Source organism: Scleropages formosus, chromosome 21, assembly GCF_900964775.1.
Source record: "Scleropages formosus chromosome 21, fSclFor1.1, whole genome shotgun sequence".
Classification (NCBI taxonomy): domain Eukaryota; kingdom Metazoa; phylum Chordata; class Actinopteri; order Osteoglossiformes; family Osteoglossidae; genus Scleropages; species Scleropages formosus.
This window is the reverse complement of record NC_041826.1, coordinates 11,500,685-11,516,746: the sequence shown is the minus strand read 5'-3', so window position 1 is coordinate 11,516,746 and position 16,062 is coordinate 11,500,685. Positions and strand designations below refer to the sequence as shown.

General features: G+C 40.9%; 1 protein-coding gene across 1 annotated transcript in view; it reads left to right on the top strand.

Moving 5' to 3' along the window:
- The window catches only part of myo1d (myosin 1D), a 65,927-nt gene that overhangs the window by 2,386 nt on the left and 47,479 nt on the right, over positions 1-16,062 (top strand). The window contains exons 2-3 of the mRNA XM_018726287.2: positions 14,464-14,672; positions 15,632-15,725. Coding sequence (XP_018581803.1) covers positions 14,464-14,672; positions 15,632-15,725 — 303 coding nt within the window. The remainder of the gene's footprint in view (positions 1-14,463; positions 14,673-15,631; positions 15,726-16,062) is intronic.

Genomic DNA, 16,062 nt, shown 5'->3' with positions numbered 1-16,062 from the left:
ACATCTCAACAGCCTGGAGAAACAGACTAAAAATGCTGCACCAAAGGAAGTCATTGGTTTTCATGCACTGCTAGCAGGAATGTTATATTGAGATTTGAGATAAGATGACATGCTTGTTTTATAGCTATCATTATTTACTCACCTTTGTGGTTGATGAAGCAAGCTCAGAGGAATGGTTAAACAGACATAAAATGTACTACAAAGATGAAATTTCAGCAGGATATTAAAACATCTTCAGTGCTCCAAAGTGGGTTTCTGCATTTGTTTTTAGTGCTTTAAGTGTGAAACATATAGTACATGTGGGACAGTTAGTGATAGTTGTCTTTATAGCTTTGATAGCATTGTCTTGTCTTATGTCCCTGTTATTTGCTTGTTATTTGTGTAAGATGATAAAGATAATACAGCACATATTTTGCCATCAGAACCTACATAAGTTGCTTGTTGAGTTACAGGTTATTTAAAAATCATATGGACGAGGTGGAGAGTGAGACGTGTCTGTATTACACTCATGTACTGTTCCACCATAGAGGGTGTACTGTTTATTGTGCTGCTCCACCCCAAGAGGTCAGAGGTCAGAGTTTGACAGTCACCCAGTGGTGCTCCCTGCTTCTCAACCTGGACAGTAATTTGCCACATTGCCCACCACATGCCAATTGGAAAGGTCACGCAGGCAAAATGGGAGCAGCTCTCAGCTAACAAAAGGGGCTCAGGGCAGTATGCTGCTTTTAAGTGAGGTGGTAAAAAAACAGTAATTGTATGCAGAAGAGTTTGGGAAAAGTGTGCTTTTATATTTAACATGAAAAGTTTTAGTTGAAATATGCTATTGAATTAATGGGTGAATAGTAAACGTGAAAGTTGTTTTGCATGAAAGTGTTTGCTAAGCAGCAGAAATATTGGTTTCAAAAGTATTTGCACAGAATGCCATTTTTAGAATTAAGGTGGGGAACTTAGACCCACAAGATTGGAAGTGTGTCGGTTTAGATTGTATCAGGCTCTGAATACTGTACCGTATCTGAGATTAGTGAAATGCTTGGATGTAGTTTGTGGCTCTGTTACTGTGAATTTTAAACCATACATTCCTGGGATCCTGGAGGTTTTTGAAAATAGTTTTAAGAATTTTTGTTCAGTACTCTCTGATGGGTCAGGAAAATGTATTAAATTAGGTCCCAAAATAAAAATGTATATGCCAACTACTCTATACACAGCATTTACTGTTCCTAAAGTGCTACATTAATTTCCAGAGATTCAGGTCAGCCTTGCTTATACAATTAGGCTGGCAGCAATAACCCCACCGCAAAACAAAACACGCAGCCCTGTACACTGACAGGATGAAACAAAATTAATATGAGCGTTGTCTGAGGTTGTAAACAGAGAAAAAGTAAATATTGAAATTTGTATTCTCTACTTTTTCAAAGGTTTGAAGGAGTTTAATTATTCAGTGTCGCTAATTTACTTTGAGGATGGATTTTGGAGGGAAGGAACACTTTACTTTGTCCTTTGGAAGAGAATGTGAGCTTGAGATTGTCTGCCTTTCCTGTGTATGTTGTTATACCCAAAACAGGTGGAGATGGCTGTAGAGACATTGTTCCCAAACCTTCCCATGCTGTCCGGTCCTCGTTCCAGTGCTGTAGCCGGGTCCGAGGCAGTGGTGGTTTATTACTGTTTACAGAGGGTGTGACGTGTTTATTCTTCATACCTCTCCTCTTACTCACACCCCGTGTACATTTACAGTACAGGGCGACTGAGGATAAGGAGGTGGTGGTGAATGTGTCATGTCTAGGAAGGCCACCTTAGTTGTCAGTGTGTGTTGACAGTTCCTAGCCGTCACTGATATATTTTGTCTTTACGGTGTTTTTATGAATTATCTTTTTTCTTAAAAGAGCGAGCTCATTTGGGCCAAGTTAGCAATATTCAGTTGACAGCTCTATAACCAAGTATATGTTTTTTGCTAGCATTGGACTGCTTTAAATCGATGCATCTTTTCCCTGTATGTCCTGACCGGTGTGCTAAGAAATAAATTGTGGTTCATCTTGACATTTAACATTATAATAAAGTCAAGACTAAGCCCTATATATAACCTGGGAGGACTGTGACCTTATCTTTGGAAAAATTCTGGCACTAAGTGGTTAAATTCCAGCCCAAATATCCATGGAATGATGTTAAAGAAGACAGCCACTTTTGATATAGATGAACAACCGTCCATGTTCACCCATGATAAATACAACTTCTGCTTCCAGTAAGGGGAGCTTGTAATTTCTGATTATTTGTCTTATCACTGAATGTTAACTTTTTGCAGTGTAATTTGTAAGTTGATGTAAGATGACCTTCTGTAACCATCAGCAAAACTTAAATGTTTCAGGTATATTTCAGTACAGCAGTGGGAATATAAATAGAAGCGGAAAAAAATGCTAATTTAGCAGACTTTTGTGCACTGTTAAGGAACAAAATACAACAACAGATATAGATTAAATTGCCAGAATCAAAAGTTTAATTAATTTTTCAGTGATTGGAATGTTAACAGTTTCATATGTGAGGAATCAAAACATTTTTTAAATTTCAGAATAGTTCACATATCTTAATATGGGACAGAAATTCAGTCTGCTCATTTCCTTATATAGTTGGTTTGCTTTTTCTTTCCTTGGATTGGTAGCAGATAAAATGGCGTACAAAATAATTGTTGCATTTCCTGAATATCTCCAAATGACTTCGCTAATATGCTGTACCAGATTACGTGTATGATATCATTTTAGGCTTGCATTTTTTTAGTGCCTTTCAGATTGTTCCTTTATTGTAAACTTAGAAGCTTTGTACTGTTAAAACAACCCATATCTTACAATACTTACTTATTTTTAAATGAAAAAGAAATAGGTTTTTCCTGAAAATATTGTAGTAGGTGAGATAATCTTAGCACAGATTGATTTCTGTCCACTTACATTTATTTATTTAGCTAATGCTTTTCTTTAAAGTGACCTAAAGTGTTGAACTATCAAGAATTATTTCCCCATTTATACAGCTGGGTAATCTTTCCTGGAGCAAATTAGAGTAAGTACCTTGATCAAGGGTGCTACAGTAGGATGTTGGATTTAAACTTATCTCCAAGTCCAAAGGTGGCAGGTCTAACTCTATGCTACCTGCTGCTGCACTTGCTTGCATATTTTCTTTTAATTATAAGAGTAAATCACTGGATTCTCAGGGGGGATAATCCTTTCCTGTAATAAACACCAACTAGCTGCTTTATATCTTCCTGTTAAAGAAAAAATGTGAAATACTATTGCTTCTGCTTGTATGACACTCCTATCTTTAAATTCTCCTCCTCTTGAGATTGAAACTTTTGTTTTGTTAGGACACGTGTTAAAGCAGTAAAGACAATAACCTTCTTTAAATTCCAGATAACAATGTATGTGGGTAATTTTTGCCTATGGCAGGCCATTGTATGAGATGCAGAGTAGGTTGTTATTTGGATTATCACTTTATGCAGTGAGAATTATGTGAGATATTTAAATTGCCAGACAAGAATGCAGATGTCCTTTGTGGATGATGTTTTGGCCACAGACATCCATAACATTCTTATTTTGCAATTGAAAAATCACGTTCCAGTTCAGCTAAATATTTAATCAGTAACATATTGCTGCATCAGATTAAATGGGTTGTAATTTTTTAAAACTTTCTAGAGTAGATCCATCTTATCGCTTTATTTTGTTGCTGTATGCCTCTGTATTCATCAATTGAGATGAAACACACATTGATGACAGCATTGAAGAGCTGCAGCTAAAAATGGGTGGCCTTTGAACATACTGTACACCTTGATATTGGATGTATCCATGTTACAAATTAGGATCATATTTAATATCTAATGCATCCTGTTTTGATAAGAGGTAAAATACTTTGTCATTGTATGCAATACAATGAAATATTTGTGTGGCACCCCTCAGAAAACAGCAGCAAGAACACTGACTGATCATATGTGTTAAATGCTACTGCTTTACTGCATGCGCCACCATGTTGCTACACCAGCCACCTGTATTTGTGTAACAGGTGCATTATTTGCTAATTCTTTTACCTGGTTCATTTCTGGTACCAAAAGTGCCACTCGGTGCAGAATGAAAGTGGGATATTACCTGGTGATTTTTTCAGAATTATTTTTATCATTCTTGCTCTGCTTTGCAATTGTTTTGGAAAATTATAAAAGTATTAAATCATTTGGTTCAATTTAGTATTTTTATGACATATTATTTACTGTATGTTTAAGTAACTGTATTGATGGATGGCATAAACAAACTTCTTTCCCTTTTTAATCAGTGCTTTATCAGAACATATCAATAATGTAGGAACAAGCAAACTGTGTGCCAAGTGGGAGTGTTAGTGCAATGAACAATGTCTGCAGAGTGTTTAATGTTATTGAAACAGAATTGCTGGGCCCCTAAAAGCAAAACATTTGTAATGTCCTGTTTGACTTTTTTGTATGGGTTTTGTGTTCTTAGATGACACAGGTGGGTTTGTTTTGTAGACTGTGTTATCTGTTCTACTTTATCTTTAATCTACTGGTTAATCCCATGTGAAACCACAGGTATTTTGTCAGTGGAGCCTGAGAAAACACCTTGTATGTCAGCCTTTCCTTTAAAGTTTGATCTACTCTGAAAGTGCATGACAAATCACCTTTTAGTGTCTCAGGTACTCTTAACCACTGCTCAATGCTCCAGTATGTGCCATAGCTACCAGTTCCCTAGCAGCACATTTCCAGCTAAGTAATCAGTGGCATAAATGTTTCTTTATGGCTCAAGTGGTCATTCATGGGGAAGGGTGAGTGGGGTTAAAGGTCACACTTCTACCCAGCATGTGGACAAATCCTGTAAACACAGTGGGTCCCCTGCCTCCCCACAGGCTTCTGGAGGTAATGTAGTGAAGGCTGCCCTCCCCCAGCTCCATGAAGCTGCCCCCCCCTACAACAGCACAAACATTAAATCCATTGTGTTTTGTTAATGATGTGATGGAGCTGTTTCGTGATGTGAAAATTAGAATTTGTACTGTTTCTTGTTTTTAAGAAAATTGCTATTATTTCCAGGCTCTGATGTCGCTCAGCACCCTACAACCCAGATACTTATGTTTGTGCCTTTTCTTTCTCCTTGAAGTAACATTGTAGTTCTCTAATATTTCGAAACAATAATGGTTATTTTCAGGTGATGCGATGTTATCTGGCCCCCGGGACAAGGATGCAGGGACCCCGGACCAGGCTTGTTGTTTTGTGCTGCATATTTGTGCTATTCACAGTATCATTACACAGTATTTTAGTTTTATGATCAGGTTGTAATAAGACCATTTTCATAGTTACAGGAAAGAAATGTAATGTGTGGCAGGAACTTGGTTTGGAATTTGTGGAGACACACCAGGCATCAGAAGAGAAAGACGCAGAAGGCAAAACTGATAAGACAGAGCAGTAAGCTATAAAAAAAAAAAAAAAAAAATTCAGAAACATTGTGTTTGTATTCGGAAAATTTTCCAAAACCTCTGAAGCTCAGAGGCTCACGGATATAGATCATCCAGAGCCAAGATTTTAACATAATTTGTCTGTTCTACAGAAATCTAGAGAAGAATGAAGACACTCAGTTTTAACACTCACTCTTATTTCTGTCTTTCATCTGAAATCTTGTCTTCCTACTATGGCAGTGTTCACAACACTGCACTTGACGAGGTCTTTGTACGCAATTGGACTGTGTCACAGCTGGAAGGATCAGGCCACACAACGTAGTCCCATTTTGCCTCCCATTTGTTTCCTCTCAATAAGAAAAACAAGCTCCAAGGGAACATGCCATTCTGAGAGTCGGTTGCCTGTCCTGCTCGACCAAAGCTAATTTTAACTTCAGAGGCTGTGCCCTTATTAAATCCACAATCTCTTATTAAAACTTTTCTCTTTGTGGCCGGTTGTTTCAAGAATGATTCAGGGGGACTATTTATAGTTGAAATTTTGGTCTTTCGCTCCCTGGCCTCTGTTTACACAAGCTGCCTTTTCCCGATCTAAAGCCCACAGGAAAGCAGGAAGACGAGGCAGAGGACGTGCCACTGGGTGTTTGGATTAGGCAGTTACAAGGAAAGCAAGGGAAGATCATGAAGGTTAATGTGTCTTGAAGGTTAATGCGCTGTACCCAGTATACAAAACACTTCTCTCACCTCAGAAAAATCACATTTTTTTTGCCTTTAGAGGCTTTGTTTTTAGTAGGTATGGGAAGGGAGGCTGAACTCTTGAACTTGGAAATCCAGGGCCTTTTAGTTGTTGCCAGTCACTGTTTTGGAATAATATCACTCGTCTATTATCAGGGCTAATTTCTACATATATGAACATAATGAAGTTCGCTGTTGCTTGCGAAAGCACACTAAACTCTGGATGAACAGTTAGTTGTAACAACACTTGAATAAATGAGAAAATATTGCATGTTTAGGAGAGTACTTTATGAAAAGAGAAGGGAAAATGGAAAGGTTCTTGTTCTCACATCATGCTGGAGGAGACAGCAATATGAGTTTTGGAAGTGCTATACATTGACTCTGTACTTCAAGCTAATTTATGCAGAGCTTTATAAATGTATAGTATTTAATGATCTTACACTGAAACTGGGAAAGGGACGTGAATGAATTCTACACATTGTGTTCTTAGCTTTTGTTTTAGTCGCAAGTATAAAGGCAGCTAAAGAAAGGGATGCAGTTTAGCATTAGCTAAAAGTGATGGCATGTTTTACAGTGTGAGTGAAGGTAAATGGCTGCTCCTAAGTTCTGTCTGTGTGTCCATGTGCACTGGCTTTCACCTCCTTTCTCCTCACTGTCTTGGTCCTGTCTAGGTACTGCCTGTTGGGAGCGTCTGGTTCAAAAAAAAAAAATAAAACGGAAGCCTTCGTAAGGCTGAAAAAATGTCTCCTTCTCCCCAAAGGGACCTTCCCATGGACACATTTTTAAAAACAGCTTTTTCTTCCTCTCTCCAGCAATGAAAAGGGCAGTCTTGCCACAAGAATTTGCACACAGCCCCCTGTAATCTGAAACACATTACCATTTGCACTGCGCAAACAGGGCCCGTGCTCCTGGCCCTGGACCGGCCATCTTCTCAAAATAAGTGCACCGCCATGCAAACGTCTTGACTGCGAGTCTTGTCCCACACTTGTTACGGTGAAACTCGCGCCCTTTCACACACCTCTCCCCTGTCATCTCAACCCACACATACCAGCCTTTAAATAATCCGGGGTGTGTGTTGTAATCCAGGATGGCTAGGTTTTACTGTTTGTCCAGCACTGGTAGAACTTAAATAACTCGTCTACAGTTTGTCACTTTATCATCTAAATGACTGAACAGGGTGCGGCCGCATGCCATGAACACTAGACCTTCCTTTTCACCCAGTATGGAAACTAGTGCCTGCTGCTGATGGTGAGGCTCAGACAGAGCCACAGTTAATGAGACTTGATTTGCATCAAATGTTTACTCTGATGGAGACTGTGATGTAATCAGGGTTTTGACTAGAAGTCTTTTTCATTTATCTGACTTTTCTCCAAAGGGCCATGCAGGGGTGAGCTACATACACTGATTTACGGAGTTATACAACTGGGTAATTTTTACTGTATCGTTCAGCACGAGTTCTGATCAAGGGCACTATAGTAAGAGGTGGGATTTGAACCTGTGGCCTTTCAGTGGAAACTGGCAGCTCTGACCTCTACACACCCTGCCGCCTCTAGTAATAGCAATAGGAGAGTAGGACACATGTTTTATTTCACTCTGAACTAGTATGGTGCTTGTTTGAATGAATCTTCTAGTGTTTTCCTAGGAATTCTTAGTTTTAGTATCTCCTGTTGTATTAGTCACTTTGGAATTTATATATTGTTAAACTACTTTATGAATGGGTGAAACATTGTAAGTTGCTTTGCACAAAAGCATTAGATGAATGGATAATTAATAAATGAAGCTATAAATATGGCAGCTGTATTTAAGGAACCATGTTCTTTAGGTGAGAAGTTCCATTTACATATTTGTTCCATTGACCACCAGTTTAATGATCCCTTTGAATAATTTGCCATTGTCTTTAGACATGTATCTGCTTTCTTTTGTTTTTGCTTTGAAAATAAGAGCAAGTGGTTGGCACAGGCAACACTGCCTTCATACAATGCACCTTTCCTTCTAAATGCTGACCCACTGCCTTTGTCTCATTGTACACACGTTAAGGTAACTTCCTACATCATGCTTTAGCTTCTCCTCTGTTCACACACAAGGTGCTGTGATGCCTGCTAACCCCCCTTCCTGCTTACACTGGTTTCCTCAAATAGCACTGCGTAACGTCTGAGTTTCCTTGGACAGCTCTCCTCTGTCCTCACGCAACATCTGTAAGAAACGGATACGAGTATTAAAGCGTGAAGAAAGCGACCAGAGAGCTGAACTGAAAAACCAGATTCCCTTGAGCCTTTTTATTAAATCCTGGAACACTGTCCCACAGTGTGGCTTCTGTCCCCCCCAAAGTCAACAGTTTGGTATAAATGTGCGATGGGGCTTATCTGAGATCTGCTCTCAGGTTGTGTCAGACAATAGCAGGCCTGCGCAAAAAAAGAAGCGGCAGCTGCCAGGTCCTCTGTACCAGGTGGCTTTTACACCTGGATTCCATTTCCTAAACACTTCTGCTTGGTGAATGAAACTTGGCTGTGTAAGAGCGGAGGCACCCTTCAGGGTACTTTAACTGTTTCTGCTTGATCTAGGCAGTGTGCACTGTTGCCTGGCGTTAAGGTGATAGTGGTAACTGGCTGGGATTATCTGCATGTAGCAGATGACAGAACTGTTAGAATTTGATGATGTGAGAGGAAGTTTACAGCTGGTGCTCCAGCTGCTACTGTGCTCATCTCTGTCATCCAGCACATATAAGGATTACAGCACTTTGTTCCATCTTTGGGGAAGAGGCTCTAAACCTCTGGTCTTGGCTTGCTGCTTTCCCAGTAGCTGAGATATAACTGACTCATGGAAATTAATTCAGCCAGGAGTTTTAAGAGCCGTATTTATTGGAAGCAGAGGCTCCTACACAAACTCTCTGTATCTTCTTCACACATCTAACACGTTGGACAGTATAGGGAGTGTAGAGTCAGTGACCACTTTATTAGGTGCATATGCTCATTAATGCACGCAGCCTGCTATTCTGAAATGGGTGTACCTAATAAAGTGGTCATGGAGCATATGAGCAGTGTATGATGTTCACTGAGTGTGTAGCTTGGGTGGCAGGTTGTTCTACCTGGTAGTGAGTGCTATTCAAGGGGGCTGCTTAACACCACAAATGTATAATTATGGCTTGGGAAACTACACCTTGACTATAAATAATTACTGATGAGTTCACATTAATTTGACGACTTACTATGTTAAGCTACTTACACTGATTAACCAACAGAGTAATTTTTACTGTATTGATTCAGGGTAAGTACATTTATTCACTTATAGCTGATGCTTTTTTCCAAAGCAACTTACAATGTTAAGGTTACAGTTATTACAGGCTCACAATTATTTACCCATTTATATAGCGGGAACAATTTTTAGGGTAATTACCTTACTGAACAGTACTACAACCTTAGGTGAGATTCAAACCTGCAACCTTTGGGGCCAAAGGCAACAGCTTTAACCACCTGTCCCTAGTACCCAAGTACCTTGCTTAAGGGAGGGCACTACAGCAGGAGGTGGGATTCAAACCTAGATCCTTGGAGTATGAGGCAGGAGCTCTAACCACTGCAGCCCATTCAGCCACAGGATTTAAAAGCTCCATTCATGCTAGAATACATTGGAGACGTTAAATACAATTGAACGTCTTTTAAATGTTGTGTTTAAGGACACACGTTTGTTTCGTGTATTTAGTGTCATGTCCTTGCCAGTCACGGGTAATATTGAAATAAAATTATTTTTTATAAATTGTCTTTCATTTTGCTCAATACCCCACCACTGGTGAGAAAAATAGCCGATAATCATAATGGGGGCCTGTGCAAAGAATACAAGTTCACTCCTATTTTGATTTATCAAAATATTTTTGTTTACTGAGAGATGTATGTGTGAAATCACTTAAAATATTTAAACTGATTTTTAAAAAAAGTTTCTTTCCCTTTGCCAGTCCCACCTCACCTTTTTTATTTTTGAAAATTGTGTAGAATAAAATGATGCGTTGGATTTTCTAATCATGTGCAAGTGAATCATGTTTTTAATTTTTATTTTGGTACCCCCACCCTATTTATGGTGAGGCTGTTTGAACTTATGGATCCCAACAGCAAGGGTGTCTGGAAGCCTTTACTCTGTTTTTAGAGTGTCTCTCTCAGGTCTGGGCACCTGACACAGATCTCCGTGGAACTGCCATTGCAGGCAGGGTGGGAAATAGTGGCCCCTCTGCTGGCTCAGTGACAGGCCCAGTGGCAGCTGGAGGACTAGAGCTGGGTCCTGTGGAGAGGCTGGCCTCGTTGTAGGGTGGGGCTGGGAGGTGGGGTAGGTCGCCTTGCTTTCAGTTTCCTGTCTCCAGACCCCTGTTAATGAGAGGCAGAGGGGCAGGTGCTTGAGGGAGCAGAGTAGTACCTCAATATTAGGACACGTGTTGGAGATGGGGAGTTGGAAATATGGGAAAGAGAATCACAAGAATGGGCCAAACGAGAGTTACTCTGGAGGGAAGTCGAAGGAGACCAAAAGAAAATGAAGAGGAAATTCACCAGGCTGTGGAGTGTGTGTGGGGATAAGGGAGGGGAGACCATCAGGAGAAAGTTCCGTGCAGCTCTGGGCGACACTGGTTGTGCACCGCAGACGATAAGTGGGACCAGCTGTGGGAGGAAGTGTCTAGCAGGACAGGAAGTGCTCTCAAAGACTGGGCGACACCCTTGTTCTCAGTCCAGCTGCACCACTTCTCCCGCCTTCTTTGCACCCAAGGCTGGTCATTCGTGGGAGCTACTGTTCTCCACACCCATGTCCTTGCCTGAGTCTGCCACCCGCCCCCAGCATCTAGTCTATATAGTTCCGTCCACAGCCACAGGTTATGTAACGCCTGAAAGTCGACAGATCACATCTGGTCCCTCATCTGGCTTTCCATCATCCTCCTGCTTTGTGCTCCATGTATCAAAGTGGAGTGGTGAGACAGCAGGTGGATTTGCCATGTTACTGTGGAATGAAGCAGCTCGACCCCACAAAGATGTTAAACGACTCATGTTACATTTTAAAAATACTTGTGTGGTGATTCATTATTTACTAAACCCCTGATTATTTCTAAATAGTCATTAGCTGGGAATCCTGAGGTTTTAGTTACTCGGAAAAACTGTTTGTAAATCCTTTTCTTGTGTACTGAAATTGCATACAATGCAGAGGGTTTTTAAAAATTGTTTTGTATACATCAGCTGTGCTAGTCTGTGTCACAGTCTATGGGTCATTTTAATGTTTTCAATTGCAAATGCTGAAAAGCAGATAATTTTATGTTTTCTTACGAAATAATGTTAGAACTTGAATGATGTGATGCTGCTAATTGACATCTCTTCAGTCCCTTATTATTTTGATCATATACTTTAGTGAAATATGGAATAACTTACTGTTCTTATACATACAGGTAGTACTGTACAATAATTTTTTGTGTGTGAGTCACTCGTCACTGGCTGTCCTCTTGCCAGTGGCTGAGGAGGCCGGGCTGCGCATAGCGTGTGCTAAAAGCTGGGGGTGGTTGGGCAAGCAACACGTGGACCACCAGAGACGGAGGAAAACAATGGAGCAGGCACATGGCGGCACCGTACCGCCACAAAGACCCCTTTTTACCATGCCCCCAAGGGACCAGGCAGTCTGGCAGAATCTGAAAGTAAAGTCGTTACGTAAATCGTTCCCGACAAGAATTGTTTTAGCCGTATGTAGCTGGTCCTTGTCTGCTCTCTGCCAGTTAGTGTCTCACAGTTCCACACTGTGTCCCAGAGTGGAAACCTGTCAGTCGCACCATTAGAGAAATGTGTAAAGAGCACATTGTGTTGAGAAACAATGGCACCTGTGTGGGCTATACCTGTTGGACACGTTCTGGAAGCCAGAAGACATTGGACTTCCTACATCACTATGAAAAGAATAAGCCTCTACTGGTAAACATAATTGCACAGCATTTTACAATTAACTTTGTTTTTTTTTTTTTTTTTAAGCAGTTTAATGGTAGCTCACTTCCTGTATGGGATAAGCTGCATGAACACATGTGCCACACGTAAATGCAAAAAATGAACAAAACATTTTTCCACACTGCAATGTAAGAAAAGTAAAAACAGAGGGAGGCTTTTGTGTGAAATTGAGTCAGAAATGAGGCCTAACTGCCACACACTGTATAATATCCATACTGCAGAGACCTTAAATGATTAAATACCCTCATGCTTCTTTCTCTGTGATGTTGAGTGGTTGCCGTTCTGTACACCTGATTGCCGAAGACATTTTGTCTCTCCGGTGCCCTTCTTTCTGTCCTTCTCTCCAGGTCACACTAGTTTGAGTCCAACTGAACTACACGAGTGTGCTAACATAGGGGTGTGAGTGACTCCACCTGGTGTGCTTTGGCTCCTTCTTTTCCTCCTGACCTGAGTCACTTCTTACAATGGTAACCTCTTTGTTTTGGGTGTGTTCCTTGCATTGTGTGGTCAGTCCAGGTGTTGAGTCCTGCTCAGCATGTATGTGATGCTGGTCTACTGTCCTCATCATGAGAATCCCTTTGGAAGCATCTGAAGCTCCATATCTGATGGTGGCCCGGATAGCCCCTTCCTTCCATTGGTACCTTACAGAAAGTACCTGTGAAGGACTGTCACACACTCTTGTAGAACTGCAAAGGTGACTCGGGACAGAGGTTCGAATCCCACCTCCCGCTGAAGTGCCTTTGATCAAAATACTTGCCCTGAATTGATACTGTAAAATTTACTTTACTATTCAAATGGGTAAATTGGTGTGAATCACTTTAGAGAAAAGCATTATATAAACAAATGACGACTAATGAACTACGATGTTAACTCAGACTAGGTTAGTGATTCTGAGTCCTGGCCCTCAGGCGTTGCAGCAAGTGTGGCTTCTTTGGTGCTTACTGAATAGTCACTGTACCACTAAGCGAAGAGAGAAGCCTGAGATCATTTTAACTTGTCTTTTATAAGTTGTCTGATACCTTGAACTTGCATATATACAAAATACTTTGTGTATTACTTTGTACTATATACACTGGGTGAGCTGTGTCAGTGCTCTTATTTATGTAACACTTCATCGTATCATCATGGACATGTATCAGGGCTCCTTTGAAGGGTCATTTAACATCTGCACGATCCCTGACGTCTTCCAGGAGTGCAGAAGGCCAGGTGGGGGCCAGGCGGAGACGGGGCTTTGAGGAGAATGGCTCCTTTATCACAGGGGGAGGAAGGAAGTGAGGCAGGCGTGGGGGTGCTGCTCTGACACAGCCCTCTTCATGGGCCCTGTACTCTGTTTACACTGGTCACAGAGCTGCTGCCCATCTGTTTCTAACCTTTTACAGCTGCCTGGGACCCCTTTCCTGGCAAAATACACACACGTAACACACAGCATTCACACAGCTCCATTGTTGTAGTGGGTGTTGACCTTGTGCTTCATAGTGGATGATACTACCATGCAAGGTGGTGTTGTGGTCCATGGATTCTGCTGAATGCTTTTGTTTTGCAAACATTTTTCCAAGGACAGCTCACTGATTTGTTTACACCGTTCCAGATACGAACATGAACAGGCTGGTTTGTGCTTCAGTAGCAAAGAACAGATGAAATGTGATGTGGCTCCATGGTTTTGCTCCTTGTCTGTAAATCAGTTAACAGCCCGTCCCCTTTCTCTCCGACCTGCTACGGTCAGACAAGCTTACTGGCGATGGAGTTTGCCTCCATGACAATGGCTTTATCAGAAAATCTCAGAAAACAATTCCACTGTGATTTCTGTGGAGCCAGAGCTGTTTGCCGTATTGATCTCTGCCTTTGAAATTCGCACCTTCATATAAGAATTTCTGATTAATCTATCACCTTCTTTATGTCATTTCCTTAATTAAATAAAGCTTCTAGTTATCTTTCAGAACAGTGCTTACAGCTGTGACCTTGTGCTATGAAGGTTTTTGGTTTGAATCCCGCTTCTGCTGTGCTACTCTTGACCAAGGCACTTAGCCTGAAGTGATACAGTCAGAAGAGCTCAGTGTATAAATGGGTAAATCACTGTAAAGTTGATTATCTAACATGGTAAGAAATATTGGGCGAAGACATCAGTGAAATAAAGGTTGATTTATCTCACGCTCCCTGCCATGTTAAGCTACTTACAGTGCTGTATAGATGGGTAAATTAATGTATCAGCTTACTGTATCATATTATTGTATCAGTTCAGTGTAAGTACCTTGATGAAGGGCCCTACAGTAGGAGGTGTCAAAAGTAATTGCAGCAGCCATAAATGTGAGCAGAGTTGGTGTTAAATTGTACCCTTCTCTCCCTACCATGGCTCCAGGTTTGAGAAAGGTCGGATTTACACCTACATTGGGGAGGTGGTAGTATCTGTGAACCCATACCGTGCCATGAACATCTATGGACGTGACACCATTGAGCAGTACAAGGGCCGAGAGCTGTACGAGCGACCGCCGCACCTGTTCGCCATCGCCGATGCCGCCTACAAAGCCATGAAGAGGAGGAACAAGGATACATGCATTGTGATCTCAGGTGTGGATATAAAAAGGCAGCAAACACAGAAAGGCAGAGAAATGAGTGTGCGTGGTGTGTATGTGTATATACAGCAGCCAGTCACAGCAAGCGCTCAGTTGACCATGGAGTATACTCTATTAATCCTGCTGTTAATATACTTATTAATCATGGCATGCGTGGATTGCTTTAGGATTCATTTTTTATGGAGGTTAGCTGTCTCACACATGCTCGCTCTGTGCCAGCAGCCTTCTGAGCTTTCTAGGTCACTCAGCTTTTCACTGAAATCCAAACACCACAGTTTTCACAGAACTTACTTAAATGCTTCCAAGGAACGGGACATTTTATGAGTCACAGCTGACTGAATAAACAGTTGTTGTGAATTAATTTGAATCTATTTGGAATTCAAAGCAGCAGAGGCTGTTTGTATATGTATAGTGTTTCTTGAAGCATGTGGCGCTTCATTGTGGACGCAATCACGGGTGCATTTAGAAATGTAGGCTCCCGCTGGGGGTTACAATATAATACAACTTCAGAGTCAGTGCTGCACCTTGGTTTCATACAAAGAATCTCACCTGTGGCACACCAGCTTGGTGTTCTGACAGGCAACACATCGTTTACCTTCTTGAATTAAAGAATTAATTTTAATGACTTTGACATTCCCAAAGCTAGCTGTTTATTGTTATGAAAATGTCTTGCAGATGCTTTTGATTTCTGGATCCTGAATGAGTAGTTTGTCTATTACCAGTAGATTCTGTTCTCTTCTGATATACTGCTCCTTGCATGATTAAAAGGCACTTTTGTGCTTTGTAATTAATTCATGGTAAACACTGTACATATGACGCTAGCATTTTTCTATATCAGGAAGCAACATTGAAATTTTTAACTGCCAGTTTGAGCACAGATGTGAGAAGGTGGTTATTGTGATGAGGTGATGCGTTCATTCATGTGTTCATTGTGTTTCTACCATTGTACTGCAGGTGAGAGCGGAGCAGGGAAGACAGAGGCCAGCAAGTACATCATGCAGTACATTGCTGCCATTACTAATCCGCACCAGAGAGCCGAGGTCGAAAGGTGAGAGCGCATGTGAGCTTATTCCTTCACACAGCAGACCTACCCGATACGGTTGTTTTTATTTCTATAGCTTTTAGACACTTATCGAAAGCACATTGCACTTACACTGTTCGTCCGTCCGACCTTGAGTTACCAGGTGCTGCAATGACCACACAGTCCAGTGCATCATAGTATAATTTTTGTAGTGTGCTTTCTAGAACTCTCAAAAAAAAAAAAAATATATATATATATGTTATAATATAAATTCAGATTTGTTTGAACTGTAAACAATTAGCAATTTTTCCCTTCATCGATTAAAGGGTGGGTACCATGCCACCCAAATTATAAGAAAAAAAAT